Source organism: Sminthopsis crassicaudata, chromosome 1 (genome assembly GCF_048593235.1).
Source record: "Sminthopsis crassicaudata isolate SCR6 chromosome 1, ASM4859323v1, whole genome shotgun sequence".
NCBI classification, from domain to species: Eukaryota; Metazoa; Chordata; class Mammalia; order Dasyuromorphia; family Dasyuridae; genus Sminthopsis; species Sminthopsis crassicaudata.
Genome location: NC_133617.1, coordinates 248,588,780 through 248,612,138, shown reverse-complemented (window position 1 = coordinate 248,612,138; position 23,359 = coordinate 248,588,780). Strand labels below are relative to the sequence as shown.

The 23,359-nt window shown below is 33.1% G+C and overlaps 1 protein-coding gene across 1 annotated transcript in view; it reads left to right on the top strand.

The window, feature by feature from the left end:
- CCDC178 (coiled-coil domain containing 178) overlaps nucleotides 1–23,359 on the top strand; it is a 630,290-nt gene that overhangs the window by 203,595 nt on the left and 403,336 nt on the right. The window contains exons 15-17 of the mRNA XM_074277537.1: nucleotides 13,218–13,280; nucleotides 15,936–16,097; nucleotides 17,806–17,919. Coding sequence (XP_074133638.1) covers nucleotides 13,218–13,280; nucleotides 15,936–16,097; nucleotides 17,806–17,919 — 339 coding nt within the window. The remainder of the gene's footprint in view (nucleotides 1–13,217; nucleotides 13,281–15,935; nucleotides 16,098–17,805; nucleotides 17,920–23,359) is intronic.

Below are 23,359 nucleotides of genomic sequence, written 5' to 3'. Positions count from 1 at the left end.
GTATGATGTCTCATCATTGTCATTATCTTGGGTGAAATTATTAATTGTTTTGCTGTTTCACCCAATTATTCTTTAAGATGAGATTATTTAGTTTCCAATTACTTTTTGGTCTATTTGATTCTTGTTGAATATAATTTTTATTGCATCGTGGTCTGAGAAGAAAGCATTTACTATTTCTGCCTTCCTGCATTTAATTTTGAGATCTTTATGTCCTAATATATGGTCAGTTTTTTAATAGGTTCCATGAACTGCTGAGAAGAAAGTATACTCCTTTCTATCACCATTTAGTTTTCTCCAAAGTTCTATCATACCTAATTTTTCTAATATTCTATTTACCTCTTTAATTTCTTTCTTATTTATTTTGTAGTTTGATTTGTCTAATTCTGAGAGTGCAAGGTTGAGATCTCCCACTATTATAGTTTTGCTGTCTATTTCTTCTTGCAACTCTCTTTACTTCTACTTTAGGAAGTTAGATGTTATACCACTTGGTGCATATATGTTTTCTATTTATATGGCTTCATTATCTATGCTACCCTTTAGCAAGATATAATTTCCTTCCTTATCTCTTTTAATTAGATCAATTTTTGCTCTACTTGATCTAAGATAAGGATGGCTTACCCCTGCTTTTTTGACTTCACTTGTAGCATAATAGATTCTGCTCCAGCCTTTTACCTTTACTCTGTAAGTATCTTCCTGCTTTAAATGTGTTTCCTGTAAGCAACATATTGTAGGGTTCTGACTTTTGATCCAGTCTGCTATCCACCTCCACTTAATGGGAGAGTTCATCCCATTCACATTTATAGTTAAAATTACTAATTCTGTATTTCCTGCCATCATATTATCCCCAGATTATGCTTTTTCCCCTTTGTCCCCCCTGAACCCCTTCCCCAGTATTAAACTTATAAGCCCCATTTGTGTCACACAGCCTTCCCTTTTTAGTAACCCTGCCCCCCTCCTTTTAAATCCCTTCCTCTTTCTTGTATCCTTCCCTTATTACTCTTTTCCTTTTCCCTTTTCCTTTTCTCCCTTTTAATGAGGTGAGAGAGAATTCTCTGAAAAACAAATATGTCAATTATTTACTCTTTGAGCCAACTCTGATGAGAGTAAGATTCACACAATGTTCCTCCCCCTCTCTAAATTCCCTCAGATATGATAAATTTTCTTTGCCTCTTCCTGGGATGTAGTTTCCCTCTTTTTATCTCCCCTTTTCCTCATTTTCTGACACTATCCCCTTTCTATTTCTACTTCCCTTTTTATGTTATATCAGTAAAATCAAATTATACATGTGGACTTTCTGTATATCAACAACAGAAATACAGTTCTCAAGAGTTTCTTTTACCTTTTTCTGCTTCTCTTGAATCTTATGGTTGGAAATCAAATTTTTTGTTTAGATCTGTGAATTTACTTAGAAACAAATGGAATTCATCTGTTTCATTAAATGTCCATCTTCTTCCATGGAAGAAAATGCTAAACTTAGCTGGGTAGTTTATTCTTGGCTGCATGCCAAGTTCTTTGCCTTTCGGAATATCAGATTCCAGGACCTTTGATCCTTTAATGTGGATGCAACCAGATCTTGAGTGACCCTTATTGTGGCACCTTAATATTTGAATTTTTTGTTTCCTGGCTGCTTGCAATATTTTTTTTTCCTTAGTCTGATTGTTCTGCAGCTTGGCCACAATATTCCATGGAGTTTTTTGTTTTTTGTTTTTTGTTTTTGTTTTGTTTTGTTTTTTGTTTTTTGGGTTTTTTCAGAAGATGTTTGATGAATTCTTTCAATGCCTATTTTACCTTCTGGTTCTATTACCTCTGGATAGTTCTTTTTGATGATTTCCTGTAAAATAGTATCTAGGCTCTTTTTTTTCATCATAATTTTCAGGAAGTCCAATGATCCTCAGATTATCTCTCCTAGATCTATTTTCCAGGTCTGTTGATTTCCTCAGTAGATATATGATGTTATTCTCCAGCTTTTCATTTTTTTGGTTTTGCTTGACTGATTCTTGGTGTCTCAATGAATCCTTCATTTCTATTTGTTTGTCCTGATTTTTAATGAGTTATTTTCTTCATTTGCTTTTTTTATTTCTTTGGAATTTTTTTCCACTTCACTATTTTTTAATGAGTTATTTTCTTTTTCCAATTCACAATCCTACTTTCTTGGGAATTCTTTATCTTTTCCAATTCACATATCCTACTTTCCTGTGATTTTTTAATCTTTTCCAATTCACAAATTTTGTTTCCCTGCACTTCCTGTGAATTCTTTATCTTTTCTAATTAAAATTTCAGGATGTTGATACTCTCTAACATAGCTTCTCTTTTCTTTGCCCATTTTTCTTCTAACTCTCTTTTCAGGTCTTTAATAGTTTCTTTTAGGAGAGAGTTATGTGATGGGGGCCAGGTAAAATTCCCCTTCAGGGTATTATCTGGAGACTGTTTTTTGTTTGTCTCCTCAGGGTTTGGAAACCCGCTCTTTTTCTGCAAAGAAACTGTCAATCGTTCTCTTCATTTATTTATTCATCATGGGGTCTGCCTTCAGGGTAAGGAGGTTACCAGTTTCCTCTGCAGAACAGAGATAGTATGGATGGAAGCTGTCTTGTGAATGGGCTGCAAAGTTATGAGGGTGCTCTGGAAAAGAGTTTCCTCCCCTCCACCGGAAGTGATTCAGAGCTGGTTAGCATCGCTGGGCTGCTGGAGTGCTCAGGGAAGAACCGCCACTGTGTGGCCTAGCGACTGCCCTTAGGCTAGAGGCTGAACAGTGCAAGTGTCACATCCCCAGGCCAAAGGCTCTCCGTGGGGCTGTGGATATTAGCAGCTGATCAGTGAATAGCCTCTGCACACAGACCAAAAGTGTCTGCCTGGGAAGCACAGTCATTGCTGGGAAGTTTCGCTGCTGTGGAAGTTCCATTGTCTCAGGCGAGCCCCCCACTATGCAGATTAGAGGCTGCCCTGGGCTGTGTCCCACTGCCTTGCAGATTCTTAACTTTCCCAGTGAAAAGCCATGGACAGCAGAAGGTGTGCCACTATTGGTACTGAGTCATTTCCGGTTTGGGGTAGCTATAGGCAGTTTCTGTTGTTTTATTTTTAAAGTGGCTTGATTACTCTGCTGATCTGCTATTTTGAAAGCAGAGTAGAGCAATCAGCCTATGCCAGATTCCTCTGCCTCTGTAGCTTTTCTAATCCCAGAGGCCTTCCTAGCCTGATCTACACAATATGCTAGCCTAGTTCTATCACTGTCTACCCTAGTCTTTTTCCCCACCATTCAGGACCAACCTTTTCTGACAAAATTCCAGATTCTCTTCAGCTGGTAAGTTGTTGTGTTTCTAATCTTCATGGTTTTTACCAGTCCAGAGCTATTTTTGAGGCTGAATTAAATAGTTGGTATTGAGGGTAAGAGAGAGGTTAGAAATTTGCATGTATCTTCTCCACCATCTTGGCTTCCCCCCCCCCCCATTTTTTTTTTAAATAAGATGGCAGGAAATACAGAATTAGTAGTTTAAAAGCCATCCTGATCTCAGATCAAGCAAAAGCAAAAATTGATCTAATTAAAAGAGATAAGGAAGGAAAATATATCTTGCTAAAGGGTACCATAGATAATGAAGCAATATCAATATTAAACATATATGCATCAATTGATATAGCATATAACTTCCTAAAGAAGTTAAGAGAGTTGCAAGAAGATATAGGCAGCAAAACTATAATAGTGGGAGATCTCAACCTTGCACTCTCAGAATTAGATAAGTGAAATCACAAAATAAAAAAGAAAAGTTAAAGAAGTTAGTAGAATACTAGAATAAGTATGATTCTAGGTATGATAGATTGATAGGTATGATAGATCTTTGGAGAAAACTGAATGTTCACAGAAAGTACACTTTCTTCTTGGCAGTTTATGGAACCTATACAAAAACTGACCATATATTAGGACATAAAGATCTCAGAAATAAATGTAGAAAGGCAGAAATAGTAAATGCATTCTTTTAAGATCATATTGCAATGAAAACTACATTCAATAAAAAGTCAAGAGAAAATAGACCAAAAAATAATTAGAAACTAAACAATCCCATCCTAAAGAATGAATGGGTAAAACAGAAAATCAAAGGCACAATTAATAATTTCATTCAAGAGAATGAAAATAATGAGACAACATACCAAATTTTGTGGGATGCAGCCAAAGTAGTAATAAGGGGAAATCTTATATTTCTAGAGCCTGAAGTAATGACAATCAGGATGATTTCAGAGAGGCTTCAAGAGACTTACATGAACTGATGTTAAGTGAAATAAGGAGAACTAGGAGATCATTATACACAGCAAAAACAAGATTATATGACGATTGTAATGTTCTCTTCTCTAAATTGTAATTGTTTCTGGGAGCGGGATTCTTGGGGAGCTTCTGGAGGCAGCTTTAGTTTCAGTTCGATTTAGCCAGGAGTTAAAATCCAGATCTTTTATTTTTCCTTCAAAATCCTGAATCTTTTCCTATGCCTGGTTAGCTTTAATAGAGGCGTATCTCTCTTCTTGGCTCCCAAGAGCTCTTGTCCAAATGTCTGCGAATCCCAAGATTTGTCCTTCTGCCTCCAGCCTCTCGTCCTCCCAATGTCTCCAGCCAGCATTAATGTGGAAGTTGGAATGAATCAGATTCTGCCTCCAAAAGTGTGGGATTGTGGGTTTCCCAGAAGTCAATCCTATTTGTGAATCTCCCAAGGTCTTCTCCAGAAGTTCTGTTCTTGACTGAATCCTAACTCTGAATCCCTTCCGAGAGAGTGGGCTTTCATATGCTCTCTAAAGGTGAGTCTAATGTGTGGACCAATGAGTGAACTCCTTTAAAGGTGTAAACTACTTTAAAGGTTTGAACTCCTTTAAAGGTGTGCACTAAGTATATAAGTACCTTGTAAGAATCCTAACAGATGATCAACTCTACTGTATGTGGCTCTCTTCAACAATGAGATGATTCAAACCAGTTCCAATTGTTCAGTAATTAAGAGAATCAGCTGTACCCAGAGAGGGAAATATAGGAAATGAGTATAAACCACAACATAACATTTCCACTCTTTATATTATTGTTAGGTTACATCCTTTTTTTTCTATTTTTTCATTTTCTTTGTTTTTTCTTGACTGATTCTTGATGTCTCATCAAGTCATTCATTTCCATTTGTTCAGTTCTGATTTTTAATGAATTATTTTCTTCATTTACTCTTTTTAAACTAATTTTTGTATTTGCCCAATTGAGTTTTTAAATGAGTTGTTTTGTTCTATGGAATTTTTTCCCATTTCACAAGTTTTTTTTTTTTGTTTGTTTGTTTGTTTTTTTTTGTTTTTTGTTTTTTTGTTTTTTTTTCCTTTAGGAGTTATTTTCTTTTCCCAATTCACAAATTCTGTTTTCCTGGGAGTACATTACCTTTTCCATTTCACATATTGTTTTTCAGGGAGTTGTTTTCTTTTTCCAATCTATCTTTTAAAGAATTATATCCCTTTTCGAAACATCTTGCAGATGTTTGGCAGATAGATTCCCAAATATTTTATACTACTGATAGTTATTTTAAATGGAATTTCTCTTTGTAACTCTTGGTGTTGGATTTTGTTAGTGATTTAAGAATGCTGATGATTTATGTGGATTTATTTTGTATCCTGCAATTTTAATAAAGTTGTGGATTACTTCTAATAGGTTTTTAGTTGATTCTCCCAGGTTCTCTAAATATATCATCATATCATCTGCAAAGAGTGATAATTTGGTTTCTTCATTACCTACTCTAATTCCTTTAATCTCTTTTTTTCTCTTATTGTCAAATATAGCATTTCTAATATAATATTGAATAGTAATGATGATAGTGGGCAATCTTTCTTCACCCCTGATCTTATTGGGAATGGTTCCAGTTTATCTCTATTACATATGATGAATGCTGATGGTTTTAAGTAGATGCTACTGACTGCTTTAAGGAAGGGTCCATTTATTCCTATACTCTATAGCAAAGGTTTTCAAACTACGGCTCACAGGCCAGATGTGGTCTGCTGAGGACATTTATGTGGCCAGCCGGGTTATGGCAAATGGGCTGAGGGGCGGAGACAGAGTGTGAGTTTTTGTTTTTACTATAGTCTGGCCCTCCAACAGTCTGAAGGACAGTGAACTGGCCCCCTATTTAAAAAGTTTGAGGACCACTGCTCTATAGTGTTTTTTTTTTTAATAGGAACGGATATTGGATTTTATTAAATGTTTTTTCTGCATATATTGAGATTATCATATGCTTTTTTTGTTAATTTGTTATTGCCATACTCAATTATGCTAATAGTTTTCCTAATATTGATCCAGCCCTGCATTTTTGGTATAAATCCTTCTTGGTCATGTTGTATTATCCTGGGGATGATTTAATCTCTTTGCTAATATTTTATGTAAGATTTTTGTATCAATATTCATTAGGGAGATTGGTCTACAATTTTCTTTGTCTGTTTTCATCCTACTTGGTTTAGGTATCAGCACCATGTCTGTGTCATAAAAGGAATTTGGTAGGACTCCTTTATTCCCTATTTTTTCAAATAGTTTATATAGCATTGGGGCTAATTATTCTTTAAATGTTTGGTAGAATTCCCATGTAAATCCATCTGGTCCTGAGGATATTTCCTTAGAGAGTTGATTAATAGCTTATTTTATTTATTTTTCTAAAATGGGACTATTTAAGCAATTTACTTCCTCCTCTGTTAATCCAGGCAATCTATATTTTTGTAGGTATTTATCCATTTAACTTAGGTTGTCAAATTTATTGATGTAAAATTGGGCAAAGTTATTCCTAATTATTGCTCTAATTTCCTCTTCATTGGTGGAAAGTTCTCCCTTTTCATTTTTGAGGCTAACAATTTGATTTTCCACTTTCCTTTTTCTAATCAAATTAACTAAAGGTTTATCTATTTTTTTCCATAAAACCAACTTTTAGTTTTATATATTCAATAGATTTTTTAGTTTCAGTTTCATTGATTTCTCCTTTTATTTTTAGAATTTCAGGTTTGGTATTTGATTGGGGGGTTTTAATTTGTTCTTTTTTTATCTTTTTCAGTTGCAAGTCCAATTCATTGATCTTTGCTTTCTCTATTTTATGCAAGTAAACATCTAAAGATATAAGATTTCCTCTAATTCCACTTTGCCTGCATCCCACAATTTTTGGTATGTCATCTTATTATTGTCATTCTCTTGGATGAAATTATTAATTGTGTCTACGATTTGCTGTTTAACCCATTCATTCTTTAGGATGAGATTATTTAGTTTCCAATTCCTTTTTGGTCTATTTTCTCCTGGTGTTTTATTGAGTATAATTTTTATTGCATCTTGACCTGAAAAGAATTCAGTTACTATTTCTGCCTTTCTGCATTTGATTTTGAGGTTTTTATGTTCTAATATATGGTCACTTTTTACATAGGTTTCATGAATTGCTAAGAAGAAAGTGTACTCCTTTCTATCTCTATTCAATTTTCTCCAAAGATCTATCATATCTAGCTTTTCTAGTATTCTATTTACCTCTTTAACTTTTTTCCTATTTATTTTGTGTTTTGATTTATCTAGTTCTGAGAGAGTAAGTTTGAGATCTCCCACTATTATACTTTTGCTGTCTATTTCTTATTGCAACTCTCTTAACTTCTCCTTTAGGAATTCAGATGCTACACCACTTGATGCATATATGTTTAATATTGATATTGATTCATTATCTATGGTACCCTTTAGCAAGATATAGTTTCCTTCCTTATCTCTTTTAATTAGATCATATTTGCTTTTGCTAGATCTGAGATCAGATGGCTACCCCTCCTTTTTTAAAAATTTTACCTGAAGCATAATAGATTCTGCTCCACTCTTTTATCCTTACTCTGCATGTATTGCTCTGATTTAAGTGTGTTTCTTGTAAAGGATATGTTGTAGGATACTGGCTTTTAATCTAGTCTGTTAGCTGCTTATGTTTTATGGGAGAGTTTACCCCATTCACATTTGCAGTTAAACTAGGAATTCTGTATTTCCTGCTATCTTATTTAGCCCAAATTATACTTTTCTGTTTTCTTTTCCCCTTTGCCTCCTCCCCAGCATTTTATTCATGAGCACTTTTTGCCTCAAGCAGTCCTCCTGCTTTAGAAACCCTCCCCCTTTCTGGTACCTTTTCTCTTCTATTTCTGTTTTCCCTTCTATTTAGCTTATGCCTTCCTTTTCCCCCTTTCCCCTCTTTTTCTATAACATGAGATAAGTTTTCCTATGAAATCAAATCAAATATTCTCTCTTTGAGCCAAATCTGATGAGAGTAAGATTCATATTTTATTCATCACCCTCCCTTCTTTCCCTTAGTTATAATAGGTTTTCTTTGCCTCTTTGTGAGATGTAATTACCCTCATTTTACCTCCACTTTCCTTTTTTCCCTTTCCACCTCTAATTTCTTTTTTATATTATAACAATAAAATCAGATTACACATGAACTCTCTATGTGTAACAGAAATACAGTTCTCAAGAGCTTTTTTCTTTTTACCTTTTTATGCTTTTCTTAAGTTCTAAATTTGGAGATCACTTTTTTGTTTAGCTCTGATCTTTTTATCAGAAATAAATGGAATTCACCAGTTTCATTGAATGTCCATCTTATTCCTTGAAAGAAAATGCTCAGTTTAGCAGGGTAATTTATTCTTAGTTGCATTCCAAGTTCCTTTGCCTTTTGGAATATCAGATTCTAGGCCCTTTGATCCTTTAAAGTGAAAGCTGCTAGGTCCTGAGAAATCCTTATTATGGCTTCTTGGTATTTGAATTTTTTCTTTCTGGCTGCTTGTAATATTTTGTCCTTGATCTGATAGTTATGCAATTTTGCCATCATATTCCTTGGAGTTTTAATTTTAATTTTAATTTGGAGAGTTTAATTTAATTCAGGAGGTATTTGGTGAATTCTTTCAATAGTTATTTTATCTTATGATTTTATGATTTCTGGGCAGTTTTCTTTGATGCTTTTTTGGAAAACAGTATCTAGGCTCTTTTTTTTTCATTATGATTTTTAGGGAAGCCAATAATCCTTAGATTGTCTCTCCTTGATCTATTTTTCAGGTCAGTTGTTTTCTCAATTAGGTATTTTACATTTTTTCTTTCTTTTTTTTTTTTTTTTCCATTTTTTTTGGTTTTGCTTGACTTATTCTTGTTGTCTCATTGAGTCATTCTTTTTCATTCTGAACTTTAGTATATTCTTTTTTCTTTTTTTTTTTTTTACTTCTTTTTGTATTTTCCCAATTGAATTTTTAAATGAGTTGTTTTGTTCTATGGGATTTTTTTTCTATTTCACAAATTCTGTTTTTAAGGAGTTATTTTCTTTTTTTTGTTTCACAAATTCTGTTTTTCTGGGTGTTGTTTTATTTTTCCATTATCAAATCTATCTTTTGAGGAGTTATATGCCTTTTCCAAACCCTCTTGCAAAGTTTTCATTTCCTTTCCCCATTTTTCTTATAGCTGTCTTTTAAGATTCTTTTTAATTTCTTCTAGGAGAGCCTTCATGGGTACCAGGTTATAACACCTTTTGGGGCTTGATATGGGGAAAATCTGCTTTAACTCCTCAGTATTTGAAATCTGTTCTTCTCTTTCACCATAAATGCTGTGTATGGAAATGATGAGGGGAGTCCTCAAAACATGAAAACATGGTAAGAACTGTATGAACTGATGCAAAGTGAAGTGAGAAGAGCCAGGAGATCAACTGTGCAGAGTTGTAATGGTGATCAACAGTGAAAGTCTGGGTTACTTTATTCAATACAATGATGTGAGACAATTCCAAAGGACTCATCATGAAAAAAAGCACTATCCATCTCTAGAGAAAGAACTGATGAACTTTTTAAAATACTTTTTTAAAATAGATTTTTATTGACAAAACATATTCATGGGTAATTTTTCAACATTGACCCTTGCAAAAACTTCTGTTTCAACTTTTCCCTTCCTTCCCTCCATCCCCTCCTCTACTGATGAACTCTTAAGTGCAAATTAAAGTATATTTTTTTCATTTTTTCTTGCAATTTCTGAAAATCTGGCAAATATGAACATGTTTTGCATGATTTCATATGCATAATTGATATCATATTATCACTTTCTCAGTGTGTGGAGAAAATTTGGAATTCCAAATTTTAAAAGACTAATATAAATAAGTAATAAAAGGTTCTGCTGAACCTCCCTAGAATAGGAGACATTAAATGTTATCTAATTCAACTTTTACAAAATTCAGAAATCACTTCTATAATATTCAGCTTTGGTTGAGCACTTCTAGTAGCAGAGGATTCACTACCTTCTTAGGAAGCTCATTTTACTATTATCAGTTCCAAATACTAGAAAGTTAATTCTTAAACTGAGTGATTTCTTCCCATTGGCACTAGAAATTTCTGATCAAGTTTATTAAAACGATTCATTCTTCCATATAACCAATTTTTTGATATCTTTGAAGATAGTCTTGGCTCACTGTACATCTTAACTTCTCCTTGCTAACTGTTTTAGCTCCTTTAACCATTTCTTACATGATACAATTTTCAGACTCTCACCTGCCAAGTCACTATTTTTTGAATAAAGTCTAATTAAGTAGTTATTGTCTCTCAAACTATGGTACCATAAACTGAACACAGTAATCCTAACATAACTGGACTAATATCTATTGAAATAAGGATACTACTATATTATTTTGGTTATACAATGGTATAGCCCCTGATTGAATCAGCTATTTTTAAAAGATAGATCACATTTTTGGTTCACTATTAATGGCTGATTATAGCCACAGATCTTTGTTCACATGAATTTCAGTCAAACTGTTTTCATCATTCTCTACAAAATCCATAATTTGAACAGAAATACAAGATTTTACATTCCTATTATATTATAATAAATTAAGTATTCTTATATTGGACCTATCTATTGGGTATGTATCAAATAATCTTTTAAAAATTGTTTCTGTTTCTGTTCTCTTATTTAGCCATATGCCTAATTTGTCAATTTATTTATTTACTTTATGTACAAGGTCATCATGACAGATTCTGTAAAATTTCTTACTAAAACCTGGATATCCATGACATCACCTGATAGAGTAATTCTAATAACAAAAAAGAAGAGCTTACTTTGGAAAACATTGTTACTAGTGAATTCATACTATTTTCTCATAACTATTTTCTTAGTGTTTAAAGACCAATAATTTTATGAATGCGCTCCAAAATCTTTAAGAATGTCTGTATGAATAATAATGCATTGTAGTTTCTAGAATCCGTTTTTATCCATTTTGCAGTTTCCAAATGATTGTTAACAATGGTCCATAATCACATCTTTAGGTAGGTTGTAACAACAAAATAGTTATTGTCATTATTATTGTTATTGTTACGACCAACATTGTCTCAACTTTTATAAAATATTTTGGATCCTTGAAATTTAATTTGTGTATGCTTATGCTTAGGGAACTAATTTGTAGTGAATCTCATTATTGTTTAGTGTGTAACAAGACAAAAAACTTCAATCAGATAGAACACAACTGTGTTTTAAATTTGACTTATTCAGTGATTTTTTCAGCAATCTTTTTAATTTAGAAATTTCTAATTTGAGATGAGAAAGAGTATGTATTATGGAGCATTTAATATCTAAATATAGGTTTGTTTTTGGTATTTGGTCCACAAAAACATTGAGTTTTTCCCCCTTATTTTTGTTAACCTCTCAAATTGTGGTGAATCTGTATTTCTAAGAGTTAATTTCAAAAGAACTGTCCAAGAAATGATCTTATGAGATCATGGGATCATAACTCTAAAACCTGACAGGACTTTTGAAGTTATATAGTCCAACCCTCTCCATATGCTGCTGAGGAAATTAAGGCTACTTTTTCAATGTAGTTTCAATTAATTTCTGTTGCATGTCTAATGGTTTCATTCATTAGTACAAATAGAAGTCTATCCTTCAATGAAATGTTTTATTGCTTCCTCACCAATCCTTTATATCACATTTCTTTCTTTTTTAAATAAAGGGATTTTAAAAAGTAATTAGATTTCTAAATATCTGATGCAGATTATATGTCAAGGCCAGTGATCAGAAAGCAGGTCTTTTCTCTGGGGCTTTTAAGTAGGATGTGTGTGGAGTTACTTAGAGCCATGATAGATGGGTGTAGGATGATTTTCATTTTACTCCATGTTCTAGAAAAGTCCCTGCACCACAATGGATAAGATTATCTATTAAGCTAGATTACATTGATGGTGAACTGTGATGTTAGTTTATTTCACAAAATTTAGAGAACAATAATAGATTCTTAGAATTGGAAGGATCCTTAGAGGGTATTTTAGTTCCATCTTAACTCCAATTTCTTCCCTGCATATATACATATTACATTGCCAACAAATGGTCATCTAACCTTTTAGAACTTCTTCATTGATGAGGCACTCCTACTAGAAATGTATTGGATCTGGAGTTGGAAAACCCAATTGCCAGGTGAGAAAGCCAAATCTGTTATACTGAGTAAGTCCCTTGACCTTGCTAAGTGTCAATTTCTTCATCTATAAGTTGAGGGGCTTGGACTAAAAGATTTCTAAGTCTCCATCGTGGAGACTCCATCATGGTCTAAATCTATGATCCTATGATCTCATAAGATAATTTTGACAGTTATAATTATTAGAATAGTAATACCTTGATTAACCCCATAAACTACATATTTGTCATTTTTACCTATTTGTTATAGTTTCTCCTGATAACTCCTAATGGATCCCAAAGCTAAGCCTTTCCTTTTATATCTCCTCAGCAAATCTGCTCACTCTGTAGAATTTATTTAAAAACTATTAAAAAAAAATTTGAAGACTTAATTTATGTTCATGCTAAAATCTAAGTTCCTTGTCCCTAGAGCTTTCAAGGGAATATGTTCATGAGATAGAGGAAACTTTCAGAGTAACAGCTTTAAGAGACATGAATGTAGGACACAGTTTGTCTTTTTTGATCATTTTGATTTATTATTATTATAGAAGTACATTTGGATATAATCAGGTAAGAAAACTAGACTTAAGATTACTTTGAGAGTCTATTTTCTGATTAAAAAAAAAACACTTTTCTGTAAAATGCTTTATCTCTAATTACATAAGTTTATTTTATGTTTTATGGACACCTACTTTATTTAAGCTAAATGTTTTATTCTAAATTATACCTTACCTGTAACATTTTCATTGATTTTTTTCTTTAAAAATGATATTGTTCATTAGACTGAAACCCTTATTTGTTTCTTTATTTGATACTTTTTTAGCTCCTGGAAGCATACTTTAAAAAGTTAATCCGAGATCAAACAGGACTTGCAATAATGATTAAGGTAAAAAATGAAAAGTCTGCATTTTATTTTAGTTTTTAAAATCTTCCTGTAATGAAGCATCTTTTCACTACATGAATTTCCAGTAAGCTGTTTTCTCTCTCTTACTGATGACAGTTGCCTTCTTTATATGACTTCCAATGTCTGACCATGCATGAAGAAACTGACCTCCAGTCCCCATAGCTCATTTTGTGGACTAATGGGAATTTCTGGCAGTCTAGTAAAAGGGCAGAAAGAATCTTATTCTTAAATGTCCAAGTCCCTCGTTAGTTATGTGATGATGACATTCTTTACTTTTAATGCCTTCCACTTAAATTTCTTTATTTAACCCTGAACAGAATATCATTGGAGAATACATTTCCTTAGTAAGGAATTTTTTAAGCTTAGATATATCTACCCAAATATTGGTCTATGCAAAATGTTGCACTTTTGACTGGATTCTTTTGCCATGGAATACTTATTGTCATGATATATGTGCACAAAACAACCTTAGAAATATATAAAGAAGGCAGAAGAAAAAAAATCCATGTGAATTCCATAGATGAATAGAATTAATTTTAAAAGATAAAACTTTTTAAAATGAACAAATATTTTTCTTCCTTTCACCTCTCTTTCTTACTGTGCTCCCTCCTTAAGAAATTAAAAACAATAAAAAAAATTCTTTGCAACAAATTTGCATAATCCAGCAAAATTGTCTCTGTCCAAAAATATATGGCCCATTTTACCCTTAGAGTCCATTTATATTAACTTGTTTTTTTCTCTTTTTAAGGAGTAATTGGGGTTAAGTGAATTATTTGGGGTCATATTGCTAATAATAAATGTTGTATCTGACTTTACATTTGAACTCAAGTCATCCAACTGCAGTCAACTGTGCTACCAAATTCCTTAAAGATACAAAAAAAATGGGGATTGATTTTATGCAAAACATATTCTAGATGTTCTTTCAAGTTAAAATATGTATAATTCCCTCAATTCTTAATGTAATTTTTCATTTTTTATATTGATATAAAGACATTTGGCCATACTTCTTTTCTCTGTATCTAACTTTGGATACAGTCTGCAAGCAATATTAATATTCCTGGTTTTGCAAGTTTTTAAGGTATTTTGATAATTCTTTTGAAAAAATTCAAAAAACATTTTAGAGAATGCTTGTAATGTGCAAGACACTGTGGTATGTATATAAAAATATGCATGTATACATAAGTACATATATATGCAAGCAGCTCTGTGGAGGAATCCATTTCTTGAAAATAAGGAATACATATATATAATAAATATATGTGTGTGTGTATATATACACACACACATATATATAAACATAGTTCTATCTGTGTATATAGAAACTTCTCTTTCTTTCTTTTTATCTATCTAGCTATCTATGTGCATGTATGCACACACACATAGTTGAGTTCCAAAAGTCTTAGTTCATTTTTACACATAAATATTATATATGATAGTAGTATATGAGATAATTGTAACTATGTGTTTATGTACATGTATGTATGTATGAATATATATGTGTGTGTGTGTGTGTGTGTGTGACAACTAGGTGGCACAATGGATTGCTCAAATCTAACCTTGGATACTTAACTATCCATGTGACCTGGGCAAAGCCCTCAATCTTGTTTACCTCTATTTCCTCATCTGTAAAATGAACTGGAAAGGAAAATGAAAACCACTCCAATATCTTTGCCAAGAAAAGTCCAGATGATTTCACAAAGAGTTAGACATAAATGAAAATGACTGAACAACAAATTGATGTGTATGTGTATGTATGTGTATATATATATGTGTGTATATATATATGTGTGTATATATATATATGTGTGTATATATATATATATATATATATGTGTGTGTATATATATATGTGTGTATATATATATATGTGTGTGTGTATATATATATATATATATATATATATATATATATATATATATATATATATGTTTTATGGTCTTAGACGATTGCCTGGGGATCTTGAGAAGTAAGTAATCTGTCCAGTTTCACATAGCCAGTATGCGTCATAGTCCCAGAATCTAGGTCTTCATACTCCAAGGCAAGTTCCCCATCACTTAAGCACTGAAGCCTTCCTATACAATATATATTTTAAAAACAGTCATAAAGAAATTAGCTTGCAAATTTAAAGGAAAGGGAGGATTAGCTCCAGCTATAGGGATCAGGGAAGATTTCATTGAGAGGGTGATATTTAATCTGGACCTTGAAGAATGAGTAAGACTCTGATACATGGAAGTGTGGAGGAAAAGGCATTTCAGGCATATGGAACAATTTGTGTCAACACACAAAGATAGAAAAACAGAAGACTTTTTTTTTTGAGAAATGCCAAGTAGTACTAAAAATTATGATATGGATTAGGATTCTTAAGGGGGATTAATTTGGAACAAAATGGAAAGGGGAGGTTGGAGCCAGAGCACAGAGGGCTTTGAATGCCAAGCTAAAGAATCTGCACTTTCTTAGGTGGGAATGCAGGAACACCACAGAATGATAACTGGATATTGATATAGCTAGAGATAATGCAAACATTTTGTTAGTAGTAGGTTTCTACTGTATTTTCACATTAAACCTTTTCATCCATTTTCATTGATGACATTTCATTTCTATTCTCATGTATTGGTTTCTTTTAATTTTTATCAATAGAATCGAATGGAAACGGTCATGTCGGAACATGAAGAACAGAAAAGATATATTGAAATAAAGAAAGGGGAAGCTTTACAGGCATTGTCTGAAATAGAAGAACCTTTTAAGCATCTATTAGAAGAAGCTGAAAGAGTCAAAGAGTTGCAAGATGAACAAGTTGAGGTATTCAAAAAGAAATGACAATCTTTTTTAGAAAGCCCAATTAGAGACATTTTATTCAAAAGATGAAAATATGTAAATGTGTGCATGGTTCTCCAGAATTCCTTCTGCCCCACATCACTGATTACTTCTTAGATATTACCAGTTGTCCCATAATCTCAGAATTAACTTCGGGGCAGGTAGGTGATGTAGTAAATAGAGCACCAGCCCTGAAGTTAGGAGGACCTGAGTTCAAATCTGGCCTCAGAAACATAAAACCTCCTGGCTGTGTGACCCTGGGCAAGTTACTTAACCCCAATTGCCTCAGAAAAAAAAAAAAGAATTAACATCAAGTCTTCTCTCTTCCTCATTGTCCATATCCCATCACATAGAACCTTTGTTGACTCTACCAAATAGCATCTCTTCTATCTGACCCCTTCTCTCTTCATTCACCACCTTAGCTCAAGTCCTTATTGCTTTTCACCTAGACTCTTAATGGCCCCTTGATGGGTCTCCTTTACTTTTAATTCATCATCCACATGGCTACCAAAAGTGATATTCCTTAAAAGACAGATCTGACAGATTTAGGATAAGAAACTTAGTGATACAATCAATATAGTTCTGTATTTGGAATAAGGAAGCCCCAATTTAAATTTGGCTTTATATAATTGCTACCAACTAGGGTTGTGAGGATGAAATAAGATATTTCTAAGGTGCTTTGCAAACCTGAAAGTGGGGGTATGTAAATGCTAATAAAAATGATGATGATGATGATGATGATGGTGATGGTGTGATGTCATCATCATAATCTTACTCAAAACTGACTAAAACTGGTAGCCCTTCCCAAAGTAAAAAAAAATATATTTCTATATCTAAATGCTTTAATGAAATTTTATGATTTCTCTGTGACATGTAGGAATGATTTAATATTTTTAGTCCTGTATTCAATAATGTTTTGAACTTTTAATTTTCTTAAAGAATTCAGATAAAGTGTTGAATAGATATGCTTGCAAGTGTTTGTAATCCACTAATGGTGGCATGGTATAGAGCAGGGTATAAAAAATAAATGTATAAATCAAACAACTATTGGTAATAAATCATAAAGAATTTTATTTTTAAAACAATTCTTTGGTATATGTATAATTTTACTATTTATTAAAGATGAAAGGAAATTTGCATACTCATGAGGTGGATGGGCTTGTTTATTTTTCCATGAAGAATTAAATCTTGTGGGAATATTTAATATCTTTTACTGTTGCTTAATTTTTCATGTCTCCTACATTCAGTTGTGTGGCATGGAATCAAAAGGCACAATTTAAGAAGCTTTGAAAAAGGGGAGATAGGGAGGGAGGATTGAAAGCAACAAGAGCTAAGTTAATGTTTTCCCTCAGATGCATAATAGGCTCTAGAACTCTGAGAAAGTGATTCAATTTCTGCTCCAGGCAACTTTCTAAGAATGTAAATTGAAGAGAAAGTGCCTATCTAAATAGGTAAAAGGAGTTTCTTTACTTTTCTAAAGGACCAAAAAGAAATTCCTCACATTAAAGAAATCCTACAGCCAAACTATCCCTTGTGAAATTTGCAGGTAGGTTATAACTATGTATATCTTTACTCCATTGGAGACAAAATAAATTGAAATACTTTAAAGTGGTCACTTAGTGGTTTAAAGAATTTAAAAAATAGGATAACTAGGACTTTTTAGTAGCACATTTTAATATCTGAATATTTCTAGACAATTGAATTTTTGGAACAGCACAAAGCAGAAATTGTAAGACGGCGGACTGTTTTACAAACAGAGTATGTTAAGAGAAAATCGGAAATGTTGGAAGCAATAGTGACCTCAAAGGTAAGGAATTTAATGTTATCAAGCAGTTTTGAAATGAGAATTTATGAAATCAATTTAATTTAATTTAATCCAAATAAATTTAATTATTTTACTTCTGCTCAGTTGATTAGGCTGAATTATACACACAGGTATCTAGATGTACTTGTACATGAATATATGCATATTTCTTCCTTTCTATTTGAATCAGTGTAGTTATTAAGTCCATAGCCCTGAGTTAGGATAAAATACAAAAGCTAAATGGGTAAGTTCAGTGCTTTCTACAATTGTCAAGGGAAGAAGAAAAGGAGGAAGAAAAAGAAAAAAAGTAAGTGGAGAGATGGGGGGGAGAGGAAGGGAGAGAGAAGGAGAGAGAAGGAGAGAGAAAGAGGGAGAAAGGGTTATGGATTTAGAATTTAATAGAACTTGCTTGCAGATAACACTTTTGTTCAGTAGATGGCATCTTCTTGTAACCAAAGAGGTTGGTTTGCTGTAGAGTTACAAAACTGAATCATCTACAAAAGCAGTTGTTTTTTTTTTTTTTAATTTTAATCATGAATGTCTTATTTTATAGCAAAGTTTTGATATACTTAAAATTAATTTAAAAAAGTGTTTGGATACTTAAGAGTGGATTATATGTATAAAGAATTTACTTAAAGTATATATTCCTTTAATTGAAAAAAAGAGTTGTTTAGAAAAAAGTTAATTATTAAATCCTTTAAATATTAGAAGAAAAGCTCTTATTTCAAAAATAGTTTTTAATTCTTAAAAAAAAAAAACTAAAAAATAAAAACAAGCAAAAACCTTGCCTACCAGCAAATGATGCTATTGGAGAGCTTCTTTAACTGGCTGTCTGAATTCTTTTTTTTAAAGCTTTTCCCCCTATAACTTTTGTATATTTTTGTAGTATTTGTGAGACCAGACTTGTAATTACCTAGACTATTAATGTAGGGAATTTTCTGGTAATGAAACTTTCTCAGTGCAAATTTACATTTGATCTGTAATTTACACCTCTCAAAGGGTTACTTGGGGCAATAAGATACAAAATGCTTTCTGGGAACCAAAGTCTTTTTCATAAGGTTGAATCTAAGTCTTTTCTGATTTTGAGATCAACTCTTTATCCAGTGCATTAAGTTGCAGCTCTTTTTCTTATACTTTAATACTTTAAAAAATATTATACCCTCAATTGTTTGCAGTTTTGTAGATTATCATAAGGTGTTAGTATGGGGTATAAGTGGTAATAAATTATATATTACTGTAAAAAGAGCAATGAAGTCTCCTGGAATTTAGGGAAACATTAAGGAAGATAAACTTTTAGGCCACTTATTTCATTATTTCATTATTATTTCAATAATTGATGTGACTGATTTTTTTTTAGGTATTCACACTTTTTTCCCTAAAATATTTCATTTTTTATATTTGTCTCTAATATGTGTTCATAATGTCATAATTAAAATGATTGGTAAACTTCTTGAGGCCTCAACTCATTGAAGAATAATTCTTTCGTATTTAGAAAGTGAAGTTCAGTCTACATAGATATAGTAAATATTTACCCATATAATATAAATGAGGATCACTGGTAAAATCCCTCAATCTTCAGATGATTCCCTCATATAGGAAATAGTTATACCCTTAGAAATGAAAACCTCTTAGCTCAGCATTGCCTTCTGCTTTGGGGTCTGAAAAAACAAGTTATCACCCTGGGTGCATTAGAACCAGCCAGAGTCAGGATAAGCAAAAGTCCTTGGTCTTTATTCTTGGTTTTTAGGGGGAGAAGTGAAGTGAATGGACATAAGATCTCCACTATCTTCCTTCTCCTCTTCCACAGAAAAAGTGACCCTGCCTTGCCCTACTCCACCCTCTAATCCCCCCTATAATTATTTGTATACATCAAAAGATTGAGCCAGCACAGAATAGTGGGAAGGGCCATTTTCCAACCATATACTAATAGAGTATTGTCCAATGGATAATTAGCCTTAAGTGTTCCGTTGTCTGATTCCAGTGCACCTATTTAGAGTTTCAGCCCTTTACATTGGGGGATAAGATTGTTTCTTTTAAAATATAAATATTTCTGAAAGGAATAAAATGTCAAGTCATTCACAACTTAGAGCAAATTAATTAGTGACTTTCCTTCATGGAATCAAGAAGGTGGGAATAGTAAGAGAGCCCAGAGCACAAAAAAACATTAAGGAGAAGTGGATGATAAAGAAAGATTTACCCATAGACAGAGGACATAGGTACCAACACCTCACTCCATCTGTTTCACAGTTTTTTCTAATGTTCTCATTATTGAAGAGTAGTTTTGTTTTTGTTTTTGTTTTTGACATAATAGGAGTCAGTGGAAACAGAATAAAAACCAGATTCAAGTCACTACTAAACTTGTTTCCTGACCCATGTAACTCCTAGTTATCCTCCAGTTTCCAATAAAATATATTTATACTTTAGGGAAAGAGAGTGAGTAGTATCCAATGGAAAAGGTCCTAAACTTAAAAGGCAAAAGAAATCACAGGAGTTCATGTACACAAGTCCAATCTGCATTTGTCCATTTATCCCCTTTATACAACAAATCGCTCCTTCCATCTTTATTTGAAGATCCCTGTTGAGGGTGTACCTACCTCCTGAGGCATCCTATTTTAACTTTAACACAGGAGTTAAAGTTCTGCCCTCTGGGACACAGCAGAACAAATACAACCAATTCCTACATGACAACTCTCAAAAACTGAAAAAATGCTCTCAAGTCCCCTTTGTCTTCCTTTCTTCAGGTTCTGCATGCACAATTCATAAGGTCATAAAAGTATGTATCTTGAGGACTTTGATCATATTGACTCACAAGGGTCTTGAGATAATTGGCTTATTTATCTTTCCTATCCTTAAAACATTTAAACAAACCAATGCACATTTGATCTTCCACTTGAGCTATTGTCTTATAATTTTCCTTCTTTTCCCCTACAACCACTCTTAGAGGAAAAAACAAAACCAAAAACACCTGTCTTCTCTTGCTGCTCTATTTTTACTTGCAATATGTTTTTTCCTCATTCAAATGAAACTATCATCTCCAAAGTTATAAGTGACCTCTCTTTTTAAAAAATGGCATTTTTTACATTTCTTAAATCATCAGTCTTTCCCTTGCTTCTTCCAGAGAGTCATCACATATAACAAAGAATTTATTTTAAAAATTAGCAAAAACAATCATCAAATAAATCTGATAATATGTGAAATATTCTACACTTAAGAACACTTCTCCAAAGGAGTGGAGAAAACAGTATAGTTATATCTCTTCTTTAAGATCAAGCTTGTCCTTTGAATTTTATAGCACTTTATTTATAAATAATTTTGACTGGAGAATAAATTAGAATGAAAAGAGATTTGAGGCAAGGAGACTAATACGAATTATATAGAAGTATTTTGCTGAGGGAAGCTGAATGGAGAGAAGAATAAGAGATAATGCAAAGATAGAAATGGCAAGAATTGACAACATAATCATGTAAGGATATGTAGGGTGAGAAGATGGCATCCAGATTGTGAGACTGGATAAGTGGCAAGATGGTAGTACCCTCAATAATAATAATAAAGTTAGGAAAACGTAAGGGTTAAAATAGGAAGATAATGAGTTCTGTTTTGATAAAGTTTGAGATGTCTCTAGGACATCTAGTTTGAGATGTTCAAAAGGTATTTGGAGGTGTACAAATAGAGATAAAAAGGAGGCCAAAAATTGGATTATATAGATCTGGTGATCAGCAAAAAGATGAGGGAGATGAGAAGAGGAGACCAAGAATAAAGTCTTGGAGAATAAGCATAGTTAAAAGGGATGACATGGATGTAGATATAGCAGTGGAGAAAAAAAAATACTACTATTAGACAGTAGTAGAAGTACCAGGGGAGAACAATATTGAGTGATGTTATGGGCCAGAACTCTGAACTTGAAACAAAGGATTCTTAAAAGGAACTAAGACAAAAATTGATAGAGACAATAATTATCTAATTTAGCATGGTTCAGTATGATTGATTTAATCCTACAAGGAGATGTTATGGACCAGAACTTGAAACAAGATACTAAGTGGAATTGAGGAGATAATGGTTAAATCTAGTTTAGCATTGATTTAATCCTACAATAAATAATGGTTTCCTAGTGATATAATGATTGGTGTGTACTTGGTGTGGAGCATATAAGCAAAGGGACTGAGAGCCACAGAGAAGAAGCTCTCAGAGCCAGAAGAGACAAGCGCACTAGAAGCTCTCAGAGGCTGAGATAGATTCATTCCATCATCCACCTTTGTAGTGGCCAAACTTTTGGATTTGGGGAGATTCAGAAGCCAGAGAAAGCAGGCGAGAGCTCAAGTTCTTGGAACCAAGGAGAGAGATAGGCCTCTAAGAAAGCTACTAGCTGAGCCCCAAGTGAAGGAGGCAAGACTTTGAAAGAGAAATAAAGGATTTGGACTTTAACACCTGGCTGTACTTGTGATTACATTGAACTGAAATGAAGGCTGCCTCCAGAGACCCCAAGAAAATCCAACGAGAGAACATTACATTTTGGAGAGAACGTTACATTTTGGAGCCTGAACGTGGGACCAAGAACCTTCATCTGTGATCCAAAAATAAATGTGAGTACAAGAAGGAAACTTTATAAAAGGCTAAAGTAGTATTTCAGCTAAAATGGGACACATGTTTAGAAAACAGCCTTCTTTTCCTCTTCAAGGAAAATGTGTTGAAAGCTTGGTCAGACTGATAAAAAAGCAAGGTTTAATTGTAACTTGGAAGCAGATCATTGAACTTTTAGAAACAGTACAGCATACATCTCCTTGGTTCTCTAAGGAAAAAGAATTAGATCTAGATGAGTGGAAATTAGCAGGAGAGCAACTATGTGAATACTACAGTGATTATGGATCTGACTCAATTTCCAAAGAAACACTTTGTACATTTAACTTAATACAGCTGGCTTTAGGAAATTATATAAGTTATAGAATAAGGAAAAAGAAGAAAGACCAAGAGATAGAGGATTCAGAAAACTAGGTGAAAAGGATGAAGAATCAGATAAGAATGGAATTAGGTACAATTCTGCTTCACAGCAGAAGCCATTAGGGCATTCCCCATCCCCTGACCTATCTCCCTCAATTAACCTTTCATAGGTGGAAGGAGAAGGAGGAGACAGTAACACAATCAGCAACACCTATGAAGCAGCTTATGACAAGATTATAAAAGGTACTGGTTAAGGCTAAAAAAGAAGGACAGCATATATCTGATTTAATAAATGCCTACCCTGTGATTGAAGAGCTTCACCTTTCAGGTCAACAATGGAGAAGATACAGTCCTTTTGATCTGGAAAAAATTAAGGATTTGAAAAAGGGTTGTACTCTTTATGGGGCTATGTCATCGTATGTTAAGATGTTACTAGAGAATTTGGCATATGAAATATTAATCCCTAGTGATTGGAAATCCATAGCAAAGACATGTTTAGAAGCTGGAC